General features: G+C 49.5%; 1 protein-coding gene across 2 annotated transcripts in view; it reads right to left on the reverse strand.

Moving 5' to 3' along the window:
* Positions 1-1036: 1036 nt before the first annotated feature.
* Positions 1037-12342, reverse strand: part of Mtmr14 (myotubularin related protein 14) — a 47378-nt gene continuing 36072 nt past the window's right edge. Inside the window, exons 18-19 of one of the 2 annotated variants that reach the window (XM_076841238.1) lie at positions 4599-4754; positions 1037-1622 (exon numbers count right to left, since the gene is read on the reverse strand). In XM_076841238.1, the coding sequence (XP_076697353.1) occupies positions 1439-1622; positions 4599-4754 (340 nt within the window). In that variant the 3' untranslated portion in view covers positions 1037-1438. The remainder of the gene's footprint in view (positions 1623-4598; positions 4755-12342) is intronic. The other variant, XM_076841239.1, reaches the window with a different exon arrangement.

The raw sequence follows: 12342 nt of genomic DNA on the forward strand, positions 1-12342 counted from the left end.
TGCAGGTGCACCTTGAAAGGGTAGCTACTCTGTGCTCCACCCTCATTTCACACTGCAGAAAAGTAAACTCTGCAGTCAAGGGCCAGATGCCCCACCAGGGGGTTAGTCTCTCTGCCTTTTTTTAAAAAAAATATATTTTTTTAGTTGTTGATAGACCTTTATTTATTCATTCATTTATATGCAGTGCTGAGAATCAAACCCAATGTCTTACACATGTGAGGCAAGCACTCTACCACTGAGGCATGACCCCAGCCCTCTCTTGCTGCCTTTTATAGTTCACGATGCAAAGCAGATTGTTAGTTGCTCATGTCTAAGGAGCAAGACAGACCTTTTATATGCTCGTAAAAGTGCTATAAGGACAATCCTGTGGGACTTGGTCCTGCATGATGTATGCAGTGGTGTTTGGTGTATTCAGCACTCAGAAGAGAGGCCAGGCTGAGCATGGGGCGAGCAGGACACTAATGAAATCAGCAATGAACATAAATATTTAAGAAATTGTAATTAAGATGGGCATGATGGCATATGCCTGTAATCCCAGCTACTTGGGAAGCTAAGGCAGGAGGATCTCAAGTTCAAGGCCAGCCTCAGCTGAGACCCTGTCTTGAGACCTCAGCTGTCCTTAGTGAGACCCTGTCTCAAAATTTTAAAAATGGCTAGCTGTGGTACTCAGTGATAAAGCACCCCTGGGTTCAATCCCCAGTATTGCCAAAATGTAAAAATAATAATTAATGTAAAAAATCCATGACAAACCTATGTTAGAATCTTAAATTTCATTTTGTTCTCAGAATTCTCGCTTTATTTGATGGCTACAAGTGAGGGAAGACTAGTCACTTGCTGATCTTGTTGTCAGCGCTGTAACAGGCATAGCCTGTTATCATAGCCATTAAACTGTCATTTAACTTGGTACATCCAAGTTTTTAGTTCCCCTCTTTCTTCATCTGGCCCCCTCCATCCTACACGAGGTGTTTCTCTACACTGAGAACATTCCCAACAACTCTACAAAGTGAGCAACCGGAAGAGGATGCAAGACAAGGGCTGTTCAAAGACTCTGATTTTATTTTGTGATCTGTGTCAAACAGCCTCATTCTCAGTGCAGGTGGCCCCTCCTCCCAGGGGACAACTTGGGGTGGGATCCCCTATGAAGTCATGGCCTCCACAGGCCCCAGGGAGACCCATGCAGTTCCGAGAGTTGATGGGAATTCTGGCCAAGACCTGGTGGGTGGGAGGCAGTGACTAGATGGGGTGGTGGTCATGTCAGGTAGCTGAGAGCTGGAAAACCCTGTCCTTGGCCCTGCTCAGTTTTGGGACTGCTGTGCATGTGATGGAGAGGGGGTGTGAGATTTTCCCCCAACCTCACAGGACCCCTTGGCCAGGCATGGCTTTGATTCCACTAAGGGCTCAGCTGAGAGAGGAGCAGGAAACGTGTGGGCTGGCTGCTTCACAGGGTGTTGGTGCCGGTGCCCCGCAGTCCCACACCACGGGCAAACTGTTCCAGCAGGCCCCCAATGGCCCCAGAGGGACTGGGGGCTGCTGCCCGAAGCCCCACTGTGCTGCTGTATGCGGCCAAGAAGGCTGAACGCACCTCCTGCAGCCGCGTCTCACGGGCACTCAGAGCTGCAAGCCTATGGGGAAGGAGGGACAGAAAATGAACGTATTACCCCAGGACAGGATCCAACATCCTCATCCTCTCTTCACATGGCCTATCCTTGAACTTCTGACTGTACAGAGCCAGGATCTACCCCATGGTCATGTTACCCTTGTGGTTCAGGCTCCAAATATCTGGTGCTGGTTCCTTTAGCCATTCTTCTCACTTTGAGGTTCTCTTCCCACCTTAGAGCAGCATCTTTTATTGGAGCACTGACCTGGGCTTTTTACTGGAAAAATAACTGTCCCTGTGTTGACTGTGATCAGAGAGAAGCTGAGTTTCACAGCTCTTGGCTTCTATTCCTTGGTAAGAACAGGTGAGACATAGCCTTACACCTGGCAGGAAGGAAATCGCCAAGATCTGGCAGCAGGCCTCGGCCCTCCTGAGGCAAGAACCTGACACACCCTGGGAAAACTTGCTGGCTGCCCTGGCTGGGACAGGGTCTCCCACTAGAAACGCCTAGACCCTAGCTATATCTTTAGTTCCTGTGGCCCCTCACACACTGCTGGAAGAACACCTACTTTTCCAGCACTGTGCTCTGATTCCATCTCTTTCTTCTCCCCTGGCTACTTGGGGCACTGATCACAGATGGAAGATAGAAAGCCCTTCTCTCTTTGCCCTGGGATTACAGGTCAAGAAGGGAAACAGTACACAGAAATGGGGGTTTATCAAAGTGTGAGTTCCTCGGAGGCTGTCTGACATTCTGAAGGGTCAGTCTTTAATAGAAGGGGTCCAAGATATCAACCATACCCAATCTCTGGACTCAAAGCCAGACACCTGAATTTGTTCTCCAAGAGTCACACACCTACATGACATGAACCTCACTTACCTCAGCACTTACTCCTAATTTCTTCCCAAGAAACTAATTCCTGGGCAATCCCTCCCTGGGAACCAGTCAGAGGCAGCAGCACTGTCCCCAGTTCTGAAAGACTTGTACCCCAGGGCTTGGGGGAACAGATGGAGGTCTGAATAAATGACAGTATGGGGAGGACAAAAGGATCCTAGAGAAATAGACTGGTAGGAGTGATATGTGAGAGAAGCAGCAGGCTCTGGGGCCTGGGAAAGTCCACAGCTCTTGCAGGAGCACTGAGAAATGAGCCAATGCTGGATTCCTGCATGCCACAAGCAACACTGATGAACCTGAGGGCACCTGACCTTTTCTTTTCTTTTTTTTTTCAGGACTGGGGATGGAACCCAGGGCCTCATGTATACTAGGCAAGTGCTCTGCCACTGAGCTGACCCCCATCCCCAGACCTTTATTTTCTAGTCAGGTTTCACAGCTGGAGGCCACGTGTGTCCCCTCAGCTGCTCCTTATGGCATAAGTGGAGGAGTAGACTAGTTTGTCTTCACAAAGAATATCCGAAGGTCCACACATATGAACTCTCACTGCCCCCCCTTCTGGGAAGTAGAAGGGGCAGAGGCCAACCTATTTAGAGACAAGAAAAGTAGAGCCCGGAGAAGATACATGACTGGCTTGGGGATACATCACAGGCCATGGTGCTAGCACAGCACCATTCCTCAAGAGCTGGGCTGATGGGCTCAGAGAAGTCAAGGCCAAGACCTCAAGACACAGCTGGTGAGCATAGCAACTAGTTTCTCTGTAAACAAAGCCCAAGTCACTGAACCCAAATACTACGCGACTTTGCCGCCAGGAGCTGCTCTGGAACCCAACCAAGGATCCTGGAGGCCTAGAGATCAAGCGGTGTCTAGCTGTCCTCTAGGAACTTCCTAGAATTGGCAGGTTGGCTGGAGCTCAAGAGTACAGCCTGAGGCCTGATCTGCAGGTATGGGCTGGGTACTTGGGGCTGGGGCTGGAGCTGCCTGACTCAGTGGGTAAGCCCTGGGTTTTACAGGGTGCAATCAAGCAGAGCAGGCAGGGCTTCCTCCAAAGATGGCGCTGCGATCAGCTGGGCTGAAGAGGAAGTCCTTATAGAAATAGGCAAATATTTTTTTATCCTTCAGAAACCTAACAGAACTTGCTTCTACCCTAGGGGCCTGGCTGCAGAGGAAGCTGAATGCCTAGTGGCCTTGGAAGCCCTTCAGTGACTTCTCAGCTTCAGGGCCAGGACCAGGGAATGCCATTCTGGAATTGCAAGGTCTGGCTGGCTCATGTCAGACTTAAGCTGGGATCCCAGGCTCCGCCTCCTTTCCAGCTCCTCTAGCCTGCCAGCATGGGAGGGCACAGAGTTGAATTCTGGTGCTTATGGTGGGGTTAGTCCCTAGCAACTGGAATGGAGGAAAGGGATAGGCTTTCTGAGGAACCCCCAGGGAGGCCACATCTGAGAAGCAGGCCCTGCTCCCCAGGGCACCAGAGGCTCTCTCCTGCCTGACATCCATGAAGTCGCAGAACACCCATGGTTCCCCCAAAACAGCTGTTAAAGTCTGAGGGCTGCATTACAAGAGTGAGAAGCCCAGTATTGGAGCCCTCAAAGAAGAGCGTTTCACAAGCTGGGATCTATTTCCCATTTAATCCTCTTTCTTGCCCAGAGGCAGAAGTGGAAGACAAGGTGGGGGCAGTGGACAGCAAGCAGCCTTTGGTTCTGCCTAGAGGAGCACAGACCAGGCTGACCCAGTGCCGTTCTGGCTCTGCCTCCAGCATACACCTACCTTCCTGCCCCACTGTTCTGCTTTCAAAGGATCTGCATGTCAGATGAAGCTTTGGACAGAAATAGAACCTGCCATAGTCACAGTCCAGCCAGCTTTCCCTCAGGGTGCACCCGACACACCCATGGATGGGCTCTGGTGGCTGAGAAGAGTGAACAGGAACCCAATGCACTTCCTTAGCAGCCATGGGCCTCCTTTACACCTGGGGTCTGTAGCTGCAAATGGGGAGGGGCAGGGACCCAGCCAACTCCCTGGCTGGCCTCCGCCTCACTCTTAAGCAGCACTCCTGACTGCTCCCCAGCTTCTGATACAGGCAGGGAAGCATCCTGCCTCAAGCAAGACACTTACAGACAACTGTTAGGGAGCTCATCCGGGAAGCTGAAAGGGAGAGAGGAGTCTGTGTGCAGGACAGCCCGTTCCTGAATACTGCCACAGCCCGTTACCATCTGCCAGCTGCCAAAGTCTGTGGAGAGAGAGGATCCGGGCAGGGGATGGTCCACTGATCTGGGGCAGAGAGGAGAGAGAGGGGAGATGATGCAGTCAGTCATATGCCTCAGAGAGAGGCCCTGGTGGGAGGGGGCTGGTGTCCTGGGCCACAGCTGCAGGGATCTGTTGGATTGTCCAAAAGCCAACCACTGTCTCCAAAAGAGCAAACAAAGCTGGATAAGTAGTGACCAAGAAAGAAGAGCAGATTGTAAGGCAGGATTGGCTGTGCGCACAGTGCATTCTGTAGACTTCCAGAGGCAAAAGAACCAGAGCAAAGCATGGGGAGAGGTGAGCTGGATCCAGAGCCAGGGTGGATACCTGCCTGGGCCTAGATAGCAAGCAGTCTCAACAGCACCAAGAGGAAGGGAGCAAGGCCGGTCGCCCAGGAAACAAGGGAAGCAGGGGCCCACCACTCTGACATGCAGATTTACAAGGGGGCAACACAGAACCCAGAGCTGCCGAGATCTGATGAGGGAAGAGGGAGAACAGGCCTCGTGGGGACTGTGGAGGGTGGTGACCTAGATTCAAGAGAGGCTAGGAGTCCTGAGGTTCCCCCTTCCTGTGCAGTGCCTTCTGGGAGCCATGGTTTGTATTCAGAAGCATCAACCCAGCAAACTCACTGGCTATGCCCAGAGGGCAAGGTGAATCAGGGAGGCACCCTGACAGCTTCATCAGAACTGTTCTAATGGAGGCTGAGAGGACAAAGTCGTGCCCCCAATGGCACCTTCCCTCAATCCCAGACAACCCAACTCCTCTGTCCTGGGTGTGGTGGAGTCAGAGAGGAAGACATCAGCCCTGCCTTTCCATCAGCTACCCAGCTCCTGGAACCCAGAGGGGCATCCTATTTCATGCTCGACCTTTTATTCTTTAACTCAAGAAAAGTGGAAAGCGCTCCTGCAGGAACCCACTGAAAGGCCAAAGGACACACTGTGGTAGGGGCTGGGGACCTTGGCCTACAGAGCTGGCTGGCATTGAGAGTGACAGCCCCCACTAGTCCTTGGGCTAGCCTTACCCCCAAGAAACTGCCACCTGAGTGCAGCTCTGGACATCTTTAACCATCTCCTTACAGATGGGGAAATAGAAGCCTAGACAGATTAAGACACTTGCCCAGGGTCCCACAACTAGTAAGTGCAAGAGATTTTTTTTTTGATTGCAGATTTGTCCTGAAACAGAACCACCTTGAGAGGAACAAGAACAGATGGCTTTTTACGTTAAAGTTGCCACGAGTCAGAACCCCCAGCAACATAGACTCGCAACATTCATCATTCCAGTGACAATCTAGTCGTGTGTGATGGCACCATTAGGAAAGAGCATGGGACAGGCTGTTACCTGATTTGAGCCCCTGGGGCCTGACAGAGCAGGGCTTCCTTGTTTCTAGATGGAGAAGCCTAGCAGGGTGCAGGCAGTCTGTAAATCAAGGAGAAGCCTCCCGGGAGGAGCCTGCCTTAGGCTTCCTCCAGGCCACCAGGGCCTCTGGCCAGGGCAACCCCTCTTGAGGCGCTGCCTGGCTCATCAGTCTCATCTATCATTCAATTGTAGGTAGAATGTCTTTTCCAGTTTCAGCAGCTTGTGAGAAAATAGTCTCTATCAATCAGTGTGGAGGGAAAGGAAGGGCTGCTGACTAGGGGAAGCCGGGGGAGGACACGGCGCTCCTGAGGCAGGGAATCTGGGGATATTTCTTCTGCCCCTCCCCACAGGCTATCAAGAATAAAATGCCCAAGGGGATCCACAGTCACCAGGATATGGTTAGCCAGGTTCCCTCTGAGGACTCCTGGCCCCAGGTTAGTCACTTCCCTTTGCTTCCCCAGTGTCCCAGCAGCAACACAGGCCAAGAAGCCAACTGGAACCAGACGACTGGTTAGCGTAGGCAGAAGAGGGTGTGTGACCCCACGGGACCCAGTGGCTCTCAGAGAGCAGTCACCTTTGGTGGATACTGACATTTTTCAAGAATGAACATAGCTTCCAGAATAATCTTCCTATTTGAGGCTTTTGTCAAAGAATTGTGGCAGAGTGACCAATCAGCTCCTGGGTTTGAGAGCAAGAGGCCATGCTGAACAGAGGGGTGCTCAAAAGGACATCTGGGAGCTGGGGTTGTGGCTCAGTAGTACAGCGCTTGCCTAGCATACGTGAGGCACTGGGATTGATTCTCAGCACCACATATAAATAAATGAACAAAATAAGGGCCTATCAATGTCTGAAAATATATTAAAAAAAAAAAAAAAAAAAGGACATCTGGATCAGCTGGCAAGTGGGGACATTGTGGGATAGGGAAATAGTCACCAGAGGAGAGACACCACTTTCATATTAGAAGGGAGGAGCATACAGGTTAACTCTGCCAACTTTACTGAGACCCCAGGCTCTTCTGCCCTGTGCTCCTAAGCCAGTGGGCAGTGGCTCTGCCTCCTCCTCTCTCCTACTCCAGGACTACAAAGAACATGTGACTGAGCAACCCTCAAATGGGGGTAGGGATGGCAATGGTACTAGAGAAAGCATCTGGCCTAGGGATGTGGCTCAAGCGGTAGCGCGCTCGCCTGGCATGCGTGCAGCCCAGGTTCGATCCTCAGCACCACATACAAAGATGCTGTGTCCACCGAAAACTAAAAAATAAATATTAAAATTCTCTCTCTCTTTAAAAAAAAAAAAAAAATAGAGAAAGCATCTGCCCACATCCTAGGGGCTCAAAACTGCCCAGGAGGGTGGCTGCTGGCAATATTGCCTTCCCTTAGCTGGATATAGTCCTGGGCTCTTTTTCAGTGTGCAGAGAGCTTTAGCTCCTCACCTCCTGCCAGAAGCCCTGCAGAGGCTACTTACAGCAGGTGTCTTGTGTCTGTCCTTCAGGAAAGAGGTCCAAGAACATGGATATGAGCAGAGCTGGCCAAACCCATGCGAGAAGGGGGTCTGGGTGGAGGCCTTGCTTTGCCTTTCACCCAGCTGCCCAATGCCCTGACATGGATCAGGCTTTCAGATTCATTACCAAAGAGTGTATGTCTTTAACCACAGCTAGTATACCAGACATTTGTGGAAAGGTAAGTATTCACTATATGTAAGATGCTTCACTCCATTATCTCATTTAACTCAAACTTACAGGGACCAGGATCATTATTCCTACTTTAAAAAAATGGAATTAAACAAACAAACAAAAAATGTGAACTCAGAAAGGAAGTGAGTTTTTCCAAGTTATACAGCAGGGAAGGGGAAAACTGACTGGAATCAGGTGTGACCAAAGTCCATCCTAGGCAATATTACTGACCTTCCTTCTTAATAAAGTGCAGGGCCTTAAGAACTGGCTGAGGTATGGTTGCACTGCCCCTAACTGAAGTAAAGCACAGAGCTTTTAATCCATATTTAGAAAAAGACCCTGAGAAAAGATCCGAGAAAGGAAGCTAGGGATTGTCCTAGGAGGTGCTGGGAGCCATACTGTGGTTATGAAGGAAGCTGGCCAGAGGACAAGATGGAATGTGAAGGAGGCAAGGGAAGGAACCACAGAGAAATGGAGCAGGAACCTTGATAAAGCTGAATCTGATGACTGCATTTCCGCTGGACCTTTCCATGTGTTTCCTTTATTTTTAAACTATTTGGGATGTCTTCTATTACTATTACTAGTTTTCTAATACTTGTATCTGAACACATCAGAACTGAAAAGACTGCCATAGAAGGCCTGAAGGTACACAGCTAGGAAGCACCTTGGAGTTGCCTATTCTAAGCCTTTGATTACATAGATGAAAAAATAAAAATTCAAAGTCATCAAGTGACATGTCTAAAGTCATGAAGGGAATTTGTGTTTGAATCAACTCCTGCAATCCTAGGCTTCAAGGTGCCTATGTGTCATCTAATTCATTTATCCTCAACACCAATCTCCAAGTCTACCTTAGATGGTTCCTGATGAGGGCCCCACAGCCACTCTGCCCATCAGGAATGGGGCCTCCCCCAGCCTGGCCTTATAAACACTGCATCTGGATCCTCACCAAGGACTTCTATAATCCTGTGGCAGCCTCAGAGAAGTCTTTTGGGGCCCCAAGTTTTCTCTTCCAAGTCTCAAGCTTGGACTGCCTTTAGGCTTCTCATGACTCCAGTCAGATCTGGAGCAGTAGCCCCAGGCAAGAGCAGTCAGATTGGAGCAGGAACTCAGGTGTGGCAGAGAGTAGCCTGGCTTCTCTGCCTCATAAAGACAGTGATGCACACCAATAAACCTAGCTACTTGGGAGGCTGAGGCAGGAGGATCACAAGTTCAAGATAACTTAGCGAGATCCTGTCTCATAATTAACTACACCACAGTGAATCTATCCATCATGTATATCCACAAGACTGGGGTCCTAATTAGAATAAAATATATTCTATGCTTGTATAATTATATCAAAATGGACTCCAGTGTCATGTATAACTAAAAAGAATTAATAAAAAAATCAGCTAAATACAGACAGTCTGGAACAGAGGTCACTGTTTACAATGAGAAGTTGGCAGGGGGCAGTGGCTGAGGGCAGCTAACTGGGTAGCTGAGGTTGATTCCTGTGTTGCCACTTAACTATTCAACCAGAATGGTGGGTGTCCCTCAGCCCAGTCCATATGCTCTCAGTCAGTGTGGCTTCACACTGGGCTCAGTGAGGGCACCATCCCTTCTCGGCATGGAAAACCCTGGCTAGCAACTGCCCTTCCCCCAAGGGACATCTGACACCAGCCATGCAGGGTTGCAGCAGGGCGACTTTTTGACCAGCGCTTGGGGAGGCATGTAAGCGTGGAGCATTAGTTTTGCACCTCCCTAGCCCTGTGGCTAATCTGCAGTGGCAGCTAATAATACCAAATGGCCACCAATTCTCCCAGTGATGGATGTGGAGTTGGAGCTTGAGAGGAATCAGCATCCCACAGAACTTTCCTCCCAACCATACAACACCTATGACTTAAGGGAACAAAACCTCTCTGGCTCCTTTCTTAGGGCAGTCTGACTTTAAAAGACATGGGGGGGGGGATATGGAGCATATAAAAGCCAGAGAATTCACATTGTGAGGGGAACAGCTTAAGCACAGGTTTCTTTCCATACAGATCCTCCTGCCGCATTAAAGCCCTGATTGGTTACTGTTGCCTAAGAGGCACAAAAGCTAATGACAGGATCCCTCAGGCACTTCAAGATAAAAGAGACTAAATTAATTTTAATGTTAATAGAAATACATAATTAGAATGCTCCAAATCCAAATAATCTAGTCTTTCAAACCTCTGGCAAGGGGCTGGGGGTGTGGCTCAGAGGTAGAGCACTTGCCTAGCATACATGAGGCCCTGGGCTCTAGCCCCAGCACTGGGGGAAAAAAAAAACCTCTAGCTAACAGACATTTAATTCAGAAGAACCCTGTTGCTTGGCCAGCCCCACCAAGCTCCAGGCAACCACTCCCAGAATAGACCAGAAAAGGATCAAATACCTCGCAACAGCCTGCCCCTTGCCTTTTAGAGCCTTGTGTCTACTTTGGTCCAACCATGCTGGCCTTGGCCTGGCCCCACCGTGTAGAGTTATTAGGCCAGGTAGACACCCCAAACCCTCCTGAGCCTCCAGAGGGAGGGACCCTGGTGGCCACTAGACCAGCTGTAAGAGTCTAAGAGTCTATCACATTCTAGCTGGGTGTGATAGCACATTTCTATAACCCTAGTGACTTTGGAGGAGAGGCAGGAGGATGGCAAGTTCAAGGCCAGCCTCTGCAACTTAGCAAGACTGTCTCAAAATAAAAAGGGCTGGGGATGTGGTTCAGTGGTAAAGCATCCCTGTATTCAATCCCCAGTACCAAAACCTAAAGTTCAAGTTATGCAATGCTGGCAGATGACCACTCATGAGACTGAAGGAAACTGTCACAGGGTTGGAAAGTGGGATCCTTTGGCAGGAAGAAGGGGATGACAAAAAATTGAGGTGTGGGAATGGTGCTGAAGGACTCCTTGAAGAGGAGAGTTAGGACTGGAGTGGGAGCCAGATGCTAAGAGCAAGCTCCTGGTCTCCTCCCCAGTTGTCCAATAACCCTATACAGGCAGAAATGGAGTTAGGGACCATAAGCAAGAGCTGGAGCCTGGAACAAGGACCCCACAGTGCCACCACGGTCCCAGAACAGCTTTGAGGGCAGACATGGGGGCATGCAACAGGCACACATGCCAACTCCACACACAGGATGAAAGCAGGGACCCAGCTGCAGCCACCACACCTCCTGTGGGGCAGAAGGCTGTGGTCCTGCTCAAACCAACCAAGCTCTGGCACTTGCAGACAGTGTCCTGAGTAGAAGGGCTCTCCTGCAGGGGTGGGTGCTCAGTAGGAGCAGTCAGGGCCTCCATCTTGCTTGGAACTCACCAGCTGCCTCCATGTGAAGGCTGCTCCGGATGCTCTTCCTCTACTGCCTACTTTTGTCCAAAAGCACCCAAAGAGTGGTGATGGGAGGTGGGTTTCAGAAGTTTTAAGATGATTTTCATTGTAATAGGCCTGTTATCAAGGAGGAAACTGAGTCCCTAAATCACATGTACATTAAGTGGCACAGAAGGACCTGAATCTGGGATAGACTCCAAAGCTTAGGCCCGTTCTTCTAAAACTCCCTTTCAACTGGATTTTTTTTTTTTGGTAATGGAGATTGAACCCAGGGGTGCTTAACCACTGAGCCACATCCCCAGTCCCCACTCACCACTTTTTATAGAATTTGTTTATTTTTATGTGGTGCTAAGGATCGATCCCAGTGCCTCAAACATGCTTGGCAAGTGCTCTATCACTGAGCCACAACCCTAGCTTCCCAGTACTTTTTATATTACATTTTGAGGCAGGGTCTCACTAAGTTACTTAGGGTCTTGCTAAGTTGTTGAGGCTGGCTTTGAACTCACACCCACCTCAACTCGAACTTTTTGAGTTCTCTTAAGTCCACATTGCTTTTTTCTTTCCAAAGTTTTAGAAAGAAAAGCAATTGACAGACATAGTGGCACCTGCCTGTAATCCCAGTAACTCAAGAGGCTGAGGCAGGAGGATTACAAGTTCAAGGCTAGCCTCTGCAACTTGGCAAGGCCCTAAGCTTCTTAGGAAGACTCTTGTCTCAAAGTATAAAATTAAAAAAGGGAAACCCAATGCCCTTCAATGGTAGAGCACCCTTGTGTTCAATTCCTAGTTTAAAACAAAAACAAAAGCAAAGCAATTCACAGCATTCTTTCCTTGGGGATACGAAATGAAAAATGTGGTTCAGAGTCAACTAGGGAATGCTCTCCCCAAGTGCCAGATCATTCTTCAATCCTAGGCCTTTGGCCCGGTGTTCAGATTCAACCTCTCAAGAAGCACCACCCCCGGTAGAACACTCTGGCCATATCTCAGGTGCATTCACCCTGTCTGACTGAGCTGCTCCTTTTCCCAGATGTGTTTTGTCACCTATGGCTAGTCAAAGTTACACACTTCTAGTCCAGTTCCTAGCATTTGCTCTCTTCATTGCCCAACCAACTTGTAATGGAATGTGAGAGCCATAAAGGACCTAGAGCATCCAGATCCATCTCTTCAGTCACAATGGGCAGTCCACAGCAGGTAGAATTTACCCAAGGAGATATGTGGAGGTAGCCCCAACTTCCTGTCTGTGTTATCCAACCACTATACTTTCTGGATTCCCCTGGATTT

Source organism: Callospermophilus lateralis, chromosome 20, assembly GCF_048772815.1.
Source record: "Callospermophilus lateralis isolate mCalLat2 chromosome 20, mCalLat2.hap1, whole genome shotgun sequence".
Classification (NCBI taxonomy): domain Eukaryota; kingdom Metazoa; phylum Chordata; class Mammalia; order Rodentia; family Sciuridae; genus Callospermophilus; species Callospermophilus lateralis.